This window comes from Amblyraja radiata, chromosome 10 (assembly GCF_010909765.2).
Source record: "Amblyraja radiata isolate CabotCenter1 chromosome 10, sAmbRad1.1.pri, whole genome shotgun sequence".
In the NCBI taxonomy this organism is placed as follows: Eukaryota; Metazoa; Chordata; class Chondrichthyes; order Rajiformes; family Rajidae; genus Amblyraja; species Amblyraja radiata.
In genome coordinates this window covers 5,642,073-5,662,179 of record NC_045965.1, presented here as the reverse complement: position 1 = coordinate 5,662,179, position 20,107 = coordinate 5,642,073, and the positions used below count along the sequence as shown (strand labels likewise).

Here is a 20,107-nt window from a genome sequence, read left to right as displayed (position 1 = left end):
GCCCCCCTGCTGCCTCAATCCAACTGCTCTGGTTAACATAAACTTCAGGGTCAGTTCAAAAGTTTTCCATGTTTATAACCTGCTCCACTTTAAATTATACCAGTGAATAACTTTGATGGTGCAAAACAAAGGACCACTTTACATCTGAAATGAACGCTTTGTCTAACTTATAGATATTTAATATATTAACAAGGGGACAGAGTCTTTTACCCAGGATAGGAGAATCACAAGAAAGGTGAGAGGGGCAAGATTTAATACAAACCCAAGGGGAAATCTTTTCACTGTGGGTATACAGAACGAACTGCCAGTTAAGGCAGCATTATAACAGCATTAAAAAGACACTTGGGCAGGTACATCTATAGGAAAAGTTTCAATTTATACTAGAATAAGGGGAACCCGTTGGGTCCCGTCCCCTCAACGCTCTGTTGCGCGGGGGGGCGGGGTGGCCTGCGGCGTCACACACACACAAACCACCCCACCCCCCCACTAACCACCCCCCTTGTTATTATATTAATATTATTCATTGGCTCCTTTTACCCCATCCCCGCCCTATCCACTGACGCATCGCCCACACCTCACAGGCTGCGAGGGGGAGGGGAGGGGGGAGGGAGAGAGGGGCAAAAGAGGGGGAAGAGAGGGGGGAGAGGGAGGGGGGAAGGGGGGAGAGGGGGAGGCAGAGTAGGGGGAGAGAGGGGAGAGTGGGGGAGAAGAGGAGGAGGGGAAGAGGGGGAGAGAGGTGGGAGTGGGGGAGAGGAGGGGGTGGGGGGGAGAGAGAGGGAGGGGGCGGACTTGAACTCGGCGAGTAGGCGGCGCAGACACTGAGTGGGCGGGGCAGACTGCAAGAGGGTGTCGGGCCTCGGACCTCTGAAGCCCATTTTGTGAAAATTTTTAATAAATAACTCAAGAAATAATGAATCAAATTTTCAGAGAAGGTGATTTTTGAAATCATAAAAATTTCACCGTTAGCTCGCAGTGCTTTCGAGGAGATGTGAAACACACACACACACACACACACACACACCCACATCCAAGATCAGAGTTTTATGAGTATACTAGACCAAGCGCAGACACGTTGGGTCTGCTCCCCCAATGGTGTGATCCCCCAACCCAATATTCCACCATGCACCCGTCTCCTCCAATGGAAGTGAAGTCGTTCCCAAATGTAAGATTCCAGCACTCCCCTGCCTCCCTCAGCAGTGGATTTAAAAAAAAATCCAATTGCACCTCCCCTGCCTGCTGCAGCAGTGAAAAGTTCAGAGTGTTCCTGTCTTGCAACTTTGTTTCGAAGTGTGTTGGAAGCTGAAATGGCTGCTTGTATGGGTGAGAAGCCAGTTTATTTGTGAAATAGTGGGGGGTGGGGGGGCGGGGAGAAGGATGTGATACTTAAAAACGTATACTTAAACACGACGAAATGTAATGAGGAGCGGATACTTAGAAGGAAAGCGAAATCTCTACCGAAATGGAAAAGATCTCGGAGCTTGAGCGTCTGGATCCGGCGTGGCAATGAATCAAAGGAAGAAATGCAGCCGTCAGCCGTACTTGTAAATGGATCCATTCCGATTGGACATCTGCGAGCATCGGCCATTCCGCGAGTATCGGGCACAAATCAAAAGGCAGAAAGGGAGCCGGACGGCAGCCGGACGGATAGCCCCAGAGTTTTATAGATATATAATATAATATATAATATAGAAGATAGATAGATAGATAGATAGATAGATAGATAGATAGATAGATAGATAGATAGATAGATAGATAGATAGATAGATAGATAGATAGGTAGATAGATAGATAGATAGATAGATAGATAGGTAGGTAGGTAGGTAGGTAGGTAGGTAGGTAGGTAGGTAGGTAGGTAGGTAGGTAGGTAGGTAGGTAGGTAGGTAGGTAGGTAGATAGATAGATAGATAGATAGATAGATAGATAGATAGATAGATAGACAGATAGACAGATAGACAGATAGACAGATAGACAGATAGACAGATAGACAGATAGATAGATAGATAGATAGATAGATAGATAGATAGATAGAAGAAGAAGATAGATAGATAGATAGACTAGACCAAGTGCAGACCCGTTGGGTCTGTTTCCCCAACGGCGTTTTGCGGGGGGGGGGGGGGGGGGGGGGGCTGCGGCATCAAACTCACATTAACCACCACCCAAACACACAGGTGGGGGGAGGGGGGATGTGTAGAGGGGAGGGAGGGGAGAGGAGGTAGAGGAAACGGGACAGATTTGGGAGAGAAAGGAGAGCGGGGTAGGGGGTGAGAGAGGGGGATGGGGAGAGAGATGTGGGGGAGGGGGAGGATCGGGAGGTAGGGGAGGAGGCAGGGAGGGGGAGAGGGGTGGGGGTGAGAGGGGAAAGAGTGGGGAGGGAGAGTGGAGGGGGAAGGGGAGAGGTGGAAGAGTGGGGAGGGAGGTGGAGAGGGGTAGGGGGAGGGATGGAAGAGGGACAGAGGGGTAGGAGGAAGGGGGCGGGTGGAGAGAGGGAAGGGGGTGGCGTAGAGAGGGAAGGGGGGGGGGGGAGAGAGGGATGGGTGGGAGAGGGAGAGGGGTGAAGAGAGGGAAACATAGAACCATTGAAATTAAGTGCAGGAGTAGGCCATTCGGCCCTTCGAGCCTGCACCACCATTCAATATGATCGTGGCTGATCATTCAACTCAGTATCCTGTACCTGCCTTCTCTCCATACCCCCTGATCCCTTTAGCCACAAGGGCCACATCTAACTCCCTCTTAAATACAGCCAATGAACAGGCCTCAACTACCTTCTGTGCCAGTGAATTCCAGAGATTCACCACTCTCTGTGTGAAAATGTTTTTTCTCATCTCGGTCCTAAAAGATTTACCCCTTATCCTTAAACTGTGACCCCTTGTTCTGGACTTCCCCAACATCTGGAACAATCTTCCTGCATCTAGCCTGTCCAACCCCTTAAGAATTTTGTAAGTTTCTATAAGATACCCCCTCAATCTTCTAAAATCTTGCGAGTACAAACCGAGTCTGGGGCTGATTCTATGGGTGAGATGCCAGTTTTTAAAAAAATATTTGATGGGTGTGGGGGGGGAGGATTTGATTAAAAACGTGCACTTAAACACGACGAAATGTAATGAGGAGCGGATACTTAGAAAGAAAACTGAAATCTCTACAGAAATGGAAAGGATGTCGGCGATACTGCTTCCCCCTTATCCTTAAACTTTGACCCCTTGTTTTGGTCTTCCCCAACATCCGGAACAATTTTTTTTGCATCTAGCCCGTCCAACCCCTTAAGAATTTTATACGTTTCTATAAGATACCCCCTTAATCTTCTAAAATCTAGCGAGTACAAGGCGAGTCTATCCAGTCTTTCTTCATATGAAAATCATGACATCCCAGGAATCAGTCTGGTGAACCTTCTCTGTACTCCCTCTCTATGGCAACGATGTCTTTGAGCATTGGGCATTGTGACATCACACGATGGAACGTTCACCATTGGCTGGGGCTCCTGCATAGGCATATGTAAATGAATCCATTCCGATTGGACATCTGTGAGCATCGGGCATTGTGACATCACACGATGGAACGTTCAGCAGGGGCTGGGGCTGGTGCTGATTCTATGGGTGAGAAGCCAGTTTAGTTTTGAAATATTGGGGGGGGGGGGAAGGATTTGATTAAAAACGTGTACTTAAACACGACGAAATGTAATGAGGTGCGGATACTTAGAAAGAAAAGTGAAATCTCTACCGAAATGGAAAAGATGTCGGCGATTCTGCGTCTGGTTTCGGAGTTGCAGGGAATCAAAGGAAGAAATGCGGCCGGAAGCCGTACATGTAAATGGATCCATTCCGATTGGACGTCTGCGAGCGTCGGGCATTGCGATTGGACATCTGCGAGCATCGGGCATTGTGACATCGCACGGCGGGAACGAATCGAAAGGCAGGAAGGGATCCGGACGCCAGCCGGACGGATGGGGCGAGAGTTTTATATAATAACTAGACCAAGTGCAGAGCCGTTGGGTCTGTTTCCCCAACGGCGCTGCGGCATCAAACTCACATTAACCACCCCCCAAACACACAGGTGGTGGGAGAGGGGGGATGTGAAGAGGGGAGGGAGGGGAGAGGAGGTGGAGGAAACGGGACAGATTTGGGAGGGAAAGGAGAACTGGGTAGGGGGTGAGAGAGGGGGATGGGGAGAGAGACGTGGGGGAGGGGGAGGATGGGGAGGTAGGGGAGGAGGGAGGGAGGGGGAGAGGGGTGGGGGAGAGAGGGGAAAGAGTGGGAGGGAGAGTGGAGGGGGAAGGGGGAGAGGTGGAAGAGTGGGGAGGGAGGTGGAGAGGGGTAGGGGGAGTGATGGAAGAGGGACAGAGGGGTAGGAGGAAGGGGGCGGGTGGAGAGAGGGAAGGGGGTGGCGTAGAGAGGGAAGGGGGGTGGGGAGAGAGGGATGGGTGGGAGAGGGAGAGGGGTGAGGAGAGGGAAACATAGAACCATTGAAATTAAGTGCAGGAGTAGGCTATTCGGCCCTTCGAGCCTGCACCACCATTCAATATGATCGTGGCTGATCATCCAACTCAGTATCCTGTACCTGCCTTCTCTCCATACCCCCTGATCCCTTTAGCCACAAGGGCCACATCTAACTCCCTCTTAAATACAGCCAATGAACAGGCCTCAACTACCTTCTGTGCCAGTGAATTCCAGAGATTCACCACTCTCTGTGTGAAAAATGTTTTTCTCATCTCGGTCCTAAAAGATTTACCCCTTATCCTTAAACTGTGACCCCTTGTTCTGGACTTCCCCAACATCTGGAACAATCTTCCTGCATCTAGCCTGTCCAACCCCTTAAGAATTTTGTACGTTTCTATAAGATACCCCCTCAATCTTCTAAATTCTAGCATGTACAAGCCGAGTCTATCCAGTCTTTCGTCATATGAAAGTCCTGACATCCCAGGAATCAGTCTGGTGAACCTTCTCTGTACTCCCTCTATGGCAACAATGTATTTGAACATTGGGCATTTTGACATCACACAATGGAACGTTCACCATGGGCTGGGGCTCCTGCAAAGGCATATGTAAATGAATCCATTCCGATTGGACATCTGTGAGCATCGGGCATTGTGACATCACACGATGGAACGTTCACCGGGGGCTGGGGCTGGTGCTGCTTCTATGGGTGAGAAGCCAGTTTATTTTTGAAATATTGGTGGTGGGCGGGAGAAGGATTTGATTAAAAACGTGCACTTAAACACGACGAAATGTAATGAGGAGCGGATACTTAGAAAGAAAAGTGAAATCTCTACCGAAATGGAAAAGATGTCGGCGAATCTGCGTCTGGTTTCGGAGTTGCAGGGAATCAAAGGAAGAAATGCGGCCGGAAGCCGTACATGTAAATGGATCCATTCCGATTGGACGTCTGCGAGCGTCGGGCATTGCGATTGGACATCTGCGAGCATCGGGCATTGTGACATCGCACGGCGGGAACGAATCGAAAGGCAGAAAGGGATCCGGACGCCAGCTGGACGGATGGGGCGAGAGTTTTATATATTAACTAGACCAAGTGCAGACCCTTTGGGTCTGTTTCCCCAACGGCGTTTTGCTGGGGGGGGGGGGGGGGGCTGCGGCATCAAACTCACATTAACCACCCCCCAAACACACAGGTGGGGGGAGGGGGGATGTGAAGAGGGGAGGGAGGGAAGAGGAGGTGGAGGAAACGGGACAGATTTGGGAGGGAAAGCAGAGCGGGGTAGGGGGTTTGAGAGGGGGATGGGGAGAGAGATGTGGGGGAGGGGGAGGATGGGGAGGTAGGGGAGGAGGGAGGGAGGGGTGGGGGAGAGAGGGGAAAGAGTGGGGAGGGAGAGTGGAGGGGGAAGGGGGAGAGGTGGAAGAGTGGGGAGGGAGGTGGAGAGGGGTAGGGGGAGTGATGGAAGAGGGACAGAGGGGTAGGAGGAAGGGGGCGGGTGGAGAGAGGGAAGGGGGTGGCGTAGAGAGGGAAGGGGGATGGGGGAGAGAGGGATGGGTGGGAGAGGGATAGGGGTGAAGAGAGGGAAACATGGAACCATTGAAATTAAGTGCAGGAGTAGGCCATTCGGAACTTCGAGCCTGCACCACCATTCAATGATCGTGGCTGATCATCCAACTCAGTATCCTGTACCTGCCTTCTCTCCATACCCCCTGATCCCTTTAGCCACAAGGGCCACATGTAACTCCCTCTTAAATACAGCCAACGAACAGGCCTCAACTACCTTCTGTGCCAGTGAATTCCAGAGATTCACCACTCTCTGTGTGAAAAATGTTTTTCTCATCTCGGTCCTAAACGATTTACCCCTTATCCTTAAACTGTGACCCCTTGTTTTGGACTTCCCCAACATCTGGAACAATCTTCCTGCATCTAGCCTGTCCAACCCCTTAAGAATTTTGTACGTTTCTATAAGATACCCCCTCAATCTAAATTCTAGCATGTACAATCCGAGTCTATCCAGTCTTTCGTCATATGAAAGTCCTGACATCCCAGGAATCAGTCTGGTGAACCTTCTCTGTACTCCCTCTATGGCAACAATGTATTTGAACACTGGGCAATGTGACATCACACAATGGAACGTTCACCAAGTGCTTGTGCTCCTGCAAAGGCATATGTAAATGAATCCATTCCGATTGGACATCTGTGAGCATCGGGCATTGTGACATCACACGATGGAACGTTCACCAGGGGCTGGGGCTGGTGCTGCTTCTATGGGTGAGAAGCCAGTTTATTTTTGAAATATTAGGGGGGGGGGAGAAGGATTTGATTAAAAACGTGTACTTAAACACGACGAAATGTAATGAGGAGCAGATACTTAGAAAGAAAGTGAAATCTCTACCGAAATGGAAAAGATGTCGGCGATTCTGCTTTCCCCCTTATCCTTAAACTTTGACCCCTTGTTCTGGTCTTCCCCAACATCCAGAACAATTTTTTTGCATCTAGCCCGTCCAACCCCTTCAGAATTTTATACGTTTCTATAAGATACCCCCTTAATCTTCTAAAATCTAGCGAGTACAAGGCGAGTCTATCCAGTCTTTCTTCATATGAAAATCCTGACATCCCAGGAATCAGTCTGGTGAACCTTCTCTGTACTCCCTCTCTATGGCAACGATGTCTTTGAGCATTGTGACTTCACACGATGGAACGTTCACCATTGGCTGGGGCTCCTGCATAGGCATATGTAAATGAATCCATTCCGATTGGACATATGTGAACATTGGGCATTATGACATCACACGATGGAACGTTCAGCAGGGGCTGGGGCTGGTGCTGCTTCTATGGGTGAGAAGCCAGTTTAGTTTTGAAATATTGGGGGGGGGGGGGGGAAGGATTTGATTAAAAACGTGTACTTAAACACGACGAAATGTAATGAGGTGCGGATACTTAGAAAGAAAAGTGAAATCTCTACCGAAATGGAAAAGATGTCGGCGATTCTGCGTCTGGTTTCGGAGTTGCAGGGAATCAAAGGAAGAAATGCGGCCGGAAGCCGTACATGTAAATGGATCCATTCCGATTGGACGTCTGCGAGCGTCGGGCATTGCGATTGGACGTCTGCGAGCATCGGGCATTGTGACATCGCACGGCGGGAACGAATCGAAAGGCAGAAGGGATCCGGACGCCAGCCGGACGGATGGGGCGAGAGTTTTATATATAACTAGACAAGTGCAGACCCGTTGGGTCTGTTTCCCCAACGGCGTTTTGCGGGGGGGGGGGGGTGAGAAGAGCGGAGGGAGGGGAGAGGAGGAGGAGGAAACTGGATAGATTTGGGAGGGAAAGGAGAGCGGGGTAGGGGGTGAGAGATGGGGAGAGAGATGTGGGGGAGGGGGGATGGGGAAGATGAGGAGGAGGGAGGGAGAGGGGTGGGGGAGAGAGGGGAAAGAGTGGGGAGGGAGTGTGGAGGGAAATGGGGAGAGAAGTGGAAGAGTGGGGAGGGAGGGAGGGGTAGGGGGAGTGATGTACCTGCCTTCTCTCCATACCCCCTGATCCCTTTAGCCAACGCAGCCGTTCCCTACCCGTAGCCCCCACTGGGGGGGGGGGGGACGGCATCACACACACTAACCACCCCCACACACAGAGTTGGAAAAGTGTTTAAAGACCGTTCCCTACCTGTAGCCACCAGGGGAGACGTGGTCGTCGAAGTCGGGTCCCGGCCGTCTTAAAATAGCGTATCCTGAAGTCGTCGAAGTTGGGTCCGTCTCGGCAACGCGGGGGGAGGGGGGGAGGGTGGCGGGGCGGCATCACACACACGAAGCATCCCCACACACAAAGCCTTAAAAGTGTAATGCCCCAACGAAGCCGTTGCCTACCCGTAGGCCCCACGGGAGACGTGGTCCTCGAAGTAGAGCTGTTCCCGAAAGGCCGTTTTTAAATGGCGTCGCTTGAGGTTGTGCTGCGGGCGCCAGCAGCCGTTATGGTCGCTGGCCAGCAGGAGGCGACAAAATGAGTGAGGGGGGGGGGGGGGAGAAGGTTTTAATGAAAAAAATGGACATAAACATAACGAAATGTAATGAGGAGTGGATAGCTGGAAGGGAAAGTGAAATGTCTACCGAAATGGCTGCTTGTATGGGTGAGAAGCCAGTTTAATTTTGAAAAACTGGGGGGTGGGGGGGAGAAGGATTTGGTTAAAAACGTGTACTTAAACACGACGAAATGTAATGAGGAGCGGATACTTAGAAAGAAATGTGAAATCTCTACCGAAATGGAAAAGATGTTGGCGATTCTGCTTTCCCCCTTATCCTTAAACTATGACCCCTTGTTCTGGTCTTCCCCAACATCCGGAACAATCTTCCTGCATCTAGCCTGTCCAACCCCTTAAGAATTTTATACGTTTCTATAAGATACCCCCTCAATCTTCTAAAATCTAGCGAGTACAAGGCGAGTCTATCCAGTTTTTCTTCATATGAAAGTTCTGACATCCCAGGAATCAGTCTGGTGACCTTCTCTGTACTCCCTCTCTATGGCAACGATGTCTTTGAGCATTGGGCATTGTGACATCACACGATGGAACGTTCACCATTGGCTGGGGCTCCTGCATAGGCATATGTAAATGAATCCATTCCGATTGGACATATGTGAACATTGGGCATTATGACATCACACGATGGAACGTTCAGCAGGGGCTGGGGCTGGTGAAGCTTCTGTGGGTGAGAAGCCAGTTTAGTTTTGAAATATTGGGGGGGGGTGGGGGGGGTAAGGATTTGATTAAAAACGTGTACTTAAACACGACGAAATGTAATGAGGAGCGGATACTTAGAAAGAAAAGTGAAATTTCTACCGAAATGGAAAAGACGTCGGCGATTCTGCGTCCGGTTTCGGAGTTGCAGGGAATCAAAGGGATAAATGCGGCCGGAAGCCGTACATGTAAATGGATCCATTCCGATTGGACGTCTGCGAGCGTCGGGCATCGCGATTGAACGTCTGCGAGCATCGGGCATTGTGACATCGCACGGCGGGAACGAATCGAAAGGCAGGAAGGGATCCGGACGCCAGCCGGACGGATGGGGGCGAGAGTTTTATATAATAGATAGATAGATAGATGGGCTGATTGCAGGCAAATGGGACTAGCTTAGATGGGGCTTCCTAATTGAAAGGGACTGTTCGTGTGCTGGGTGGCCCGAATTGCAGGACTATTACTTCAGGAAACTGAAGTCAGAAGGTTTTGAGTCATTGCGGTGAGTATGGGTGGCATGGTTTTTAATTTCCTTGCTGAATACATCTGTGTTCACTATGCACAAGTATTAAGCATTTTGTAGATACCAATTATATAATTAAATGCTGTACATTCTCGCCTATTGCTTGGTAAGCAATTTTAGATAACCTTTTAACGGGCGACACGGTGGTGCAATGGAAGAGCTACGGTCTTACAGCACCAGAGGCCGGTTCAACCCTGGCTACGGGTGCTTGTCTGCACAGAGTTTGTACGTTCTCCCCGTGACCTGTGCGGGTTTTCTCCGAGATCTTCGATTTCCTCCCACACTCCAAATACGTGCAGGTTTGTAGGTTAACTGGCTTCGGTAAAAATTGTAAATTGTCCCCAGTGTGTGTCGGGTAGTGTTAGAGTGTGCGGGGGTCGCTAGTCGGCATGGACGTGTGGGCCGAAGGGCCTGTTTCAGCGCTGTATCGCTAAACTAAACATTTAAATCAGCCTCAGAACATACATTCCAAATTCAGAGATTAATACTTTCAACATAATCTAAATGACATTTGACTTTATTGAGATTTAAATGAATTGATAACAGCTTTTTTGCACATGAACTACAAAATAAAATTATAAATACAAACATGTAAAACAAAAATGTAAAAAAACATGTATACAAAAAGCACTTGTATTATACAGATTAAATCTCAATTTCCTACCGTACAAAAATAAACATATTCCATGTCGTTATTACAATGCATTGACAAATCATGCACTCCTGATAAGGATATTTTCCTTCAATTAAAACATTTCTGGAAAAAACTAGCAAAAGCAAAGAGGAATTAGAAGTTGCCAAGCAAAGTTATTTCATCACGTCAGTTCACAGATGTTAAACACCAAAGGCAAACCACACAGACCTTGAATATTTATGGCTATTTCTTGCTCAACCTGTTTTATGTGTAATTATTAACTCTTCTTCAGCAGAGTGGGTAACCAGTTTATGCGTAGGAAGGAACTGCAGTTCCGAAGGCACCCTGTTACCCCAGAGAGAGAAACATAAAATGCTGGAGCAACTCAGCGGGACAGGCAGCACCTCTGGATAGAATGGGTGACGTTTTTGGTGGAGAAGACCTGAAACGTCACCAGTTTCTTCTCTCCAGAGATGCTGCCTGTCCCGCTCAGTTACTCCAGCATTTTGTGTTTCTCTTTCTGGGGTAACCAATTTACTTCAGAATTCATGCTACAACAGGGTAGCTGCAGGAAGTACAGCTGATTCATTGTTCCAGTGACCTGGGTTCGATCCTAATGCTCGGTTCTGCCTGCATAGAGTTTGCAACATTCTCCACGTGACCGCATGGGACTCCTGGCACATTCCAAAGAGAAGTAGGATGTGACCTTGTGCAGGAAGAAGCTGCAGATGCTGGTTTATACACAAGACAGACACAAAATGCTGGAGTAACTCAGCAGGACAGGCAGCATCTCTGTGAGCTTACTTGACGACTGAATATCATCTTCAGAATAGGTGGCAGGTGGGAGAATCAGGTGTGCTAATGTGCATGTAGGAAAAAATAAGTTAACGGGAAATAACTTGTAGTGGGGGGGAGAAGGGGTTGAGATTGTTCTGATGTCCAAAATAAATTATTATCATCAAAGCTGATGCAATTGTGCAAGGTTTTGTTAGTTCATGTTGCACGTTCTGGGAAAGGATTTTAGACAACCAATCTTTTAAAACGATCACAAACTATATGCAGCACTGTCACGGACAAATATGAAAATACAAATAGGGTAATTGAGAACATCATGAGACAATACCACAAGCGGCAAGCTGAAATGTAGACCGCTTCAAGGCTTGTGTGGCCACACCAACCGTCTGTGATGCATGTATGTCAGCAATGTTGCTGCCTCAGTGGATCAACATTTCTAAGACATTTATGGTGCATATTTTATCAAAACTGTCAAATTGAAGTAATGCCTTGCATTTGTTTAGACTCACATCTGCCAATAATGCCTGCTAGTGTGGAGATTATCCATTGATGATACGGACACAAAATGGAGGTTGAGGATGGATCTAACGTATTTGTTTTAAGCAGTTGATGCGACGCAGGTTCTGAGCTCCAGAACTCAGACTACAGCCAGTCAACATACGAGGCCCTCTTTGGCTGCCAGCCTCTGTCGGTGAATCTTATCTTGTTCGAGCTCCTCGTGGCTCGGGTGCCAGAGTCGAGCCAATATCCTCTCTATATTCAAGGCGTAGACTGTGTGCGCTGGTATCACTTCCCGGTGTACCTGCGGAGGGAACACAAAGCAATACCTAAATACGCAAGGAAGGCAGCAAGTAAAGAGGAAATAACTTGTGAGGATTATTTCTTGCCCTTAATAAATTTGCCCCCACCAGAAAATAAAATCCACACAGATCAACCAGTCTCCTTCTCATTAGATTTGGCAGAATGTATTACCAGCTGTTGTATTAAAAAAAACCCAGCTATAGTTTGATTTCAGTGAATATAGGGCGTTAACATGTTTTGGTTTCTTTCACATTGAATTCTCTCTCCACAGATACCAATTAAGAATCTGTCAATCTCCGCCTTAAAAATACCCATTGACGGCTTCCACTGCCTTCTATGGTGATGAATTCCATAGATTCACCACCCTCTAACTAAAGAAATTCCTCCTCATCTCCCTTCTAAAGGTACATCCTTTTATTCTGAGCCCATGCATAGCCTCTGGCCCTAGATTCTCCCACTAGTGGAAACAGCCTCCCCACATTCACTCTATCCAGGCACTATTCGGTAAGTTTCAGTGCTATTCAGAATGGTTCCTAAAATTAGATTCTGCTGCTTTCAGTACAAAATCCTGATCAAATGTTTAAGAAAATCATTATGCTTTAAAACCCATTAATTTTGTGCTTTTTGAACATTCCTCCAACTGAAGATGAAATGTCGTTTTAATTGGGCAGAACCAAAAGATATTATGTGCCTGTATTTGATGTGATCGACGTTAGCAGCTTTTTGTTTTAGTTTAGAGATACAGTGTTGAAACATTCTCTTTGGCCCACCGAGTCCACACCGACCAGTGATTACCCCGTACACTAGTTCTATCCTACACACTAGGGACAATTTGCAGAAGCCAATTAACCTACAATCCTGTACGTCTTTGGAGTGTGGGTGGAAACAGGCACATCCGGCGAAAACCCACACAGATCATGGGGTGAACGTACAAACTCCGTACAGACAGCAGTCGTAGTCAGGATTAAACCTGGGTCTTTGGCACTGTAAGGCAGCAACTCTACCGCTGTGCCACCGTGTCAATTTAATATAACAGCTGGTAATACATTCTGCAAAGCTGCTAATACTGCAATTGAATACGAAATAATATATAGAACAACTAATTGCAGGAATATTACGTAGGGTTACAAGGCCAAACTATTAAGGATAGGCATATTTAACATAGAAACATAGAAAATAGATGCAGGAGTAGACCATTCGGCCCTTCGAGCCTGCACCGCCATTCAATATGATCATGGCTGATCATCCAATTCAGTACCTGTACCTGCCTTCTCTCCATACCCCCTGATCCCTTTAGCCACATGGGCCACATCTAACTCCCTCTTAAATATAGCCAATGAACTGGCCTCAACTACTTTCTGTGGCAGAGAAATCCACAGATTTACCATTCTCTGTGTGAAAAATGTTTTTCTCATCTCGGTCTTAAAAGACTTCCCCCTTATCCTTAAACTGTGACCCCTTGTTCTGGACTTCCCCAACATCGGGAACAATCTTCCTGCATCTAGCTTGTCCAACCCCTTAAGAATTTTGTAAGTTTCTATAAGATCCCCCCTCAAGCTTCTAAATTCTATCGAGTACAAGCCGAGTCTATCCAGTCTTTCTTCATATGAAAGTCCTGCCATCCCAGGAATCAGTCTGGTGAATCTTCTCTGTACTCCCTCTATGGCAAGAATGTCTTTCCTCAGATTAGGAGACCAAAACTGTACACAATACTCCAGGTGTGGTCTCACCAAGGCCCTGTACAACTGCAGTAGAACCTCCCTGGTCATATACTCAAATCCTTTTGCTATGAATGCTAACATACCATTCGCTTTCTTCACTGCCTGCTGCACCTGCATGCCTACTTTCAATGACTGGTGTACCATGACACCCAGGTCTCGTTGCATCTCCCTTTATCCTAATCGGCCACCATTCCAGATAATAGTCTACTTTCCTGTTCTTGCAATCAAAGTGGATAACCTCACATTTATCCACATTATACTGCATCTGCCATGCATTTGTCCACTCACCCAACCAATCCAAGTCACCTTGCAGCCTCCTAGCATCCTCCTCACAGCTAACACTGCCCCCCAGCTTCGTGTCATCCGCAAACTTGGAGATGTTGCATTAAATGCCCTCGTCCAATCATTAATATATTGTAAATAGCTGGGGTCCCAGCACTGAGCCTTGCGGTACCCCCTAGTCACTGCCTGCCATTCTGAAAAGGACCCGTTTACTCCTACTCTTTGCTTCCTGTCTGCCAGCCAGTTCTCTATCCACATCAATACTGAACCCCCAATACCGTGTGCTTTAAGTTTGCATACTAATCTCTTATGTGGGACCTTGTCGAAAGCCATCTGAAAGTCCAGATATAACACATCCACTGGTTCTCCCTTATCCACTCTACTAGTTACATCCTCGAAAAATTCTATAAGATTCGTCAGACAAGATTTGCCTTTCATAAATCCATGCTGACTTTGTCCAATGATTTCACCACTTTCCAAATGTGCTGCTATCCCATCTTTAATAACCGACTCTAGCATTTTCCCCACTCGACTGACTGGTCTGTAATTCCCTGTTTTCTCTCTCCCTCCCTTTTTAAAAAGAGGGGTTACATTAGCTACCCTCCAATCCTCAGGAACTACTCCAGAATCTAAAGAGTTTTGAAAAATTATTACTAATGCATCCACTATTTCTGGGGCTACTTCCTTAAGTACTCTGGGATGCAGCCGATCTGGCCCTGGGGATTTATCGGCCTTTAATCCATTCAATTTACCTAACATTCACGACTAACCTGGATTTCACTCAGTTCCTCCATCTCATTTGACCCCCGGTCCCCTGCTATTTCCGGCAGATTATTTATGTCTTCCTTAGTGAGGACAGAACCAAAGTAGTTATTCAATTGGTCTGCCATGTCCTTGTTCCCCATGATCAATTCACCTGTTTCTGACTGCAAGGGACCTACATTTGTTTTAACTAATCTTTTTCTCTTCAAATATCTATAAAAATGTTTGCAGTCAGTTTTTATGTTCCCTGCCAGTTTTCTTTCATAATCTATTTTCCCTTTCCAAATTAAGCCCTTAGTCCTCCTCTGCTGGACTCTGAATTTCTCCCAATCCTCTGGTAGGCTGTTTTTTCTGGCTAATTTGTATGCTTCATCTTTTGTTTTGATACTATCCCTGATTTCCCTTGTTATCCACGGATGCACTACCTTCCCTGATTTATTCTTTTGCCAAACTGGGATGAACAATTGTTGTAGTTCATCCATGCAGTCTTTAAATGCCTTCCATTGCATATCCACCATCAACCCTTTAACCATATAACCATATAACAATTACAGCACGGAAACAGGCCATCTCGGCCCTACAAGTCCGTGCCGAACAATTATTTTCCCTTAGTCCCACCTGCCTGCACTCATACCATAACCCTCCATTCCCTTCTCATCCATATGCCTATTCAATTTATTTTTAAATGATACCAACGAACCTGCCTCCACCACTTCCACTGGAAGCTCATTCCACACCGCTACCACTCTCTGAGTAAATAAGTTCCCCCTGATGTTACCCCTAAACTTCTGTCCCTTAATTCTGAAGTCATGTCCTCTTGTTTGAAACAAGTCTATCTTGGCCAATTCTCGTCTCATACCCTCAAAGTTACCTTTCTTTAAGTTCAGAACCGTTGTTTCTGAATTAACTATGTCACTCTCCATCTTAATGAAGAACTCAACCAAATTATGGTCACTCTTGCCCAAGGGGCCACGCACAACAATACAATACAATACAATACCTTTTATTTGTCATTTGAACCTCGCATGAGGTTCAAACGAAATTTGGTTTCTGCAGCCATACAAAAAAAAAAAAAAAAAAAAAAAAAAAATGAACCAAGGCACACACCAACACAATTCACACAAACATCCATCACAGTGAGTCCTCCTCACTGTGATGGAAGGCAAAAACTTGTCTCTCCCCTGCTCTCCATTCCTCTCCCGAAGTCGAGGTCAAGACTACTAACTAACAATTCCTCATTACTCAATACCCAGTCTAGAATAGCCTGCCCTGTCGTTGGTTCCTCTACATGTTGGTTTAGAAAACTATCCTGCATACATTCCAAAAAATCCTCTTCCTCAGCACCCCTGCCAATTTGATTCACCCAATCTATATGTAGATTGAAGTCACCCATTATAACTGTTTTACCTTTGTTGCACGCATTTCTAATTTCCTGTTTGATGCCATCCCCAACTCCACTACTGCTGTTAGGTGGCCTGTACACAACTCCCACAAGCGTTTTCTGCCCCTTAGTGTTTCGCAGCTCTACCCATATCGATTCCACATCCTCCAAGCTAATGTCCTTCCTTTCTATTGCGTTATCTCCTCTCTAACCAGCAACGCTACCCCACCTCCTTTTCCTTTCGGTCTATCCCTCCTGAATATTGAATATCCCTGGATGTTCAGCTCCCAGCCTTGGTCACCCTGGAGCCATGTCTCCATGATCCCAACTATATCATATTTATTAATAACTATCTGCACATTCAACTCATCCACCTTAATACGAATGCTCCTTGCATTGAGACACAAAGCCTTCAACACTCTTTCCCCTTATACAATTATGTTGAAAAGTGGCCCTTTTTGATTTTTGCCCTGGATTTGTCTGCCTGCCACTTTTACTTTTCACCTTGCTACCTATTGCTTCTACCCTCATTTTACACCCCTCTGTCTCTCTGCTCATGCTCCCATCCCCCTGCCACATTAGTTTAAATCCTCCCCGACAGCACTAGCAAGGAAGAAGATTAACTATTTTATATCTATAACAGACATTAGGACAGGTACATAGATAGGAAAGTTTTAGAGGGATGTGGGCCAAACAAGGGCAGTTGGGACTAGCATAGATGGGACATGGATGAGATAGCTCAGCATGGACAATCTTGGTCTGAAGAAGGGTTTTGATCCAAAACGTCACTTTTCTCCAGCCTTCCCACATTACATTCCCCAAGACCATTTTACCGTTTCCCCCAGAGATGCTGCCTGAGTTACTCCAGCATTTTGTGTCTATCTTGTGTTGAAGGGCCTGTTTCCGTGCTGTATGACTATGACTCTATTTCCACTTCACTGCTGAATGCACAGGTAATGTTATTGAATATGTTGCTCCTCAGTTTTGGATTCTCATACTACACATTCTCTGCAGAAATTGCACCTCTTTGCTGAAGACATTGTAAATGAATACTGTTCCGTTTCTAAATTCATTCCATGAATCTCCCCTCCGAGTGACATCATTAATACTGTAAGGAAGTTCATGACTTTCATGGGCAAATTTTGATTTTCCACATCTTAAACGTTTTCACGTGCATTTTCAGAACTGTTTACTCATTATATATGATTCACGTCAGCAGATTTACAAATCAGTGGCAGGAAATATATGTGCGTGCCACATGGCTCATTAATATTTCACAATATCCGTCAGGGTAAACTGGAGGAAACATGTACATAGCACAAATCCTTCAACACATCAGACACAAGCATTAACCCATTCAATACTTTAGCTTTTCTCTCTGCTGGTCGACAGAGCAGTTATATTGAGTACGAACTATCCTGAATTAAAATTATACTTCTCGACTGCTCACTTATCTTTCAGTGCTGTGAGGAATTGCAATTCAAGCCACAAACACTTCACTTGCCATCGTTTTGGCAAGGGGCCGTTCTAGCTAAACAAAAATCACTGTTGATAGCGACACAAGGAACTGAAGATGTTGGTTTACAAGTAACAAAGGTCCGTAATTATATTCTTTAATTAAAAGGGGCAACTGAGCAGGTTTATCTAAGGGTAATTCCCAGCGGACCTGTGAAATGCTCTTGGAGAATGTAATGTGGGAAGTCAGAAATACCTCCATGGGGAAAATGTACAGATGTACATCCAGCTGTAGCTACTGGCTAAGCCCAGCACAGAAGTGTAGCTGAAGATGTGTTCATGGTGCAGCATTCACAATGCCAAGATGTGCGTGGATAGTAGGTTTAGTGAGGTGCTCTCACCATGGGAATATACTGAATAGAGAGGACGGAAATTGGTGACAGTCAGACAGAGTGCAGAGGTGTGAGAGTCTCAAAGCGCCAGAGATCCGGGATCGATCCTGACTTCGGGCGCTGTCTGTGTGGAGCTTGCACGTTCTCCCTGTGACAATGTGGGTTTCCTCCGTGTGCTCCGGTTTCCTCTCACATCCCAAAGATGTGCGGGTTTGCAAGTCAATTGGCCCCCGTGGTGTGTACGGAGTGGATGGGAAAGTTGGATAACATAGAATTAGTATGAACAGGTGATCAATGTTCAGCATGGACTCGGTAGGCTGAAGGGCCTGTTTCCATGCTGTATCACTAACAAATGAAATTATCTCCTCAGAACACATTGAGTGGAGGTTAAAAACAAGGGACATAATCCATTGGCAGGAATACTACACGGGAATGGGTACAGATTAACAAATCAATGTGGTTGCAATAAAGGTGCAGTTCAATGATCACACAAAGACTGTAATCTTTGTGCTCATTTGGTGAATCAAATTGAAAAAGGTAGCTGCAATAATATATGCTGAGTGCATGGACAGTATATAGAGTAAATTTCTCTTAGCACTTAGAGCTATAAATTACGAAGCAGGTGATTTTCGATGTTGAGGCGGTTTAATGAGTAGAAATTCTTCAAGGAAGTAGTTCAGTTTAAAGGGCCTGTTCCACTTTCATGACTTAATTCAAAACCTCTGCCGAGTTTAAAGGACCTAAAAAAAAATAATCAAGATTGTGGTAATCTACGAACTCCTACGACCTTCCACGGCTATGTTCACAAACTCCTACGAGTATGTCTACGAATTCCCACGACTATTCCGATGCCCTCCTTAGGAGTAAAAAGTTGCAATTTCTTTCACCCCGACCATTTTTTTTAATCGTGGACATTTTTTATCGGGCTGGAAATAAACGTCCCGACTTACCTGATGCCAGGAGTACCTACGGCTGGCATAACGAGCCGCTACGATATATCTACGAACTCCTACGACCTCCTACGGACTCGTTACGAACATTCTGGGAAAACTTGTGAGAATTTGTGAATAACTCGGGAAAGTGGGACAGGCCCTTAAGTGAGTGAAGACTGGGTCCAGAAACAGTTTCACTTTAATGAAGGGGATTAACATAAAAGACACCCGGGTTCCATCCTGACTATGGGTGCCGTATGTATGGAGTTATTACGTTCTACTTCCGACCTGGATATTCTCCGGGTGCTCCGGTTTTCTCCAAAGATGTGCAGATTTGTAGGTTAATTGGCTTCCGTAAAATAAATTGTAAATTGTCCCTCGTGTGTAAGATAGTGTTAGTGTACAGGGTGATTCGCTGGTCGGCGCCGACTCGGTGGGCCGATCGGCCTGATTCCACCCTGTATCTCTAACGTCTAGAGCCCTGCTAATGACCAAGGGCAGCCAAACGATTAAATAGCAATAAATTGCATTTAAATCCCATGCTCTCTGGAGCTTTCTCATAGTAGGTCATTTACTTGTGTCTGCAAAAGGAAAACTGCAACCAATAAACTAGGGCAATGTTTACACAGGACAACTTACCTGGAGGGCTCCAAGAAGGTCATACATGTTCACTGGTGGCAGAGAGGCCAACATATCTTCACCAGAGCAGGCTAAAAGGAGGGCTGCTTGTTGCTCTGCATCATCTGATGAGATATGGGAACCAGGGCTCGGTCCAGTATTTACAGGTGTACCTGGAGGGGGGCTAGGTCAAAAGACAAAAAATAAAGAAAATCATATTTCTTTGGACAACACACATCCCCACTGTTTTTGGTTGCAAGTTCTTATCACCTGTTAATTAGCACATTATAAACAAAAATAACAATTGCTACATAAAAATGCAAATATATGCACCTTCGTTTTTAGTATTGGTTCATTCTATACGTTTTTAAATACTTTACTGCAGAAAATTAATATGAGCAGTAATTAAAACAATTCATGCTTAAAAAAAACAAGATCCTGAGTAACTCAGTGGGTCAGGTAGCATCGTAGAATGTGGATAGGTGACATTTTGGGTCAGGGTCCATCTTCAGACTGATTCACAGAGAGGGAGCAGTGAGAATTAGTTTTAAATGTTAAGTTTAGTTTAGAGGTACATCGTGGAAACAGGCCCGAGTCCACGTCGACCACAATCACCCGTACAATAGTTCTATCCTACATACAGTGCACCTCCATAATATT

The 20,107-nt window shown here is 46.2% G+C and overlaps 1 protein-coding gene across 2 annotated transcripts in view; it reads right to left on the bottom strand.

The window, feature by feature from the left end:
* Positions 1 to 10,170: 10,170 nt before the first annotated feature.
* The window catches only part of tada1 (transcriptional adaptor 1), a 46,213-nt gene continuing 36,276 nt past the window's right edge, over positions 10,171 to 20,107 (bottom strand). For both annotated transcript variants that reach the window (XM_033027897.1, XM_033027898.1), the window contains 2 exons: positions 19,469 to 19,631; positions 10,171 to 11,905 (listed from right to left, as the gene is read on the bottom strand). In XM_033027897.1, coding sequence (XP_032883788.1) covers positions 11,756 to 11,905; positions 19,469 to 19,631 — 313 coding nt within the window. In that variant the 3' untranslated portion in view covers positions 10,171 to 11,755. The remainder of the gene's footprint in view (positions 11,906 to 19,468; positions 19,632 to 20,107) is intronic.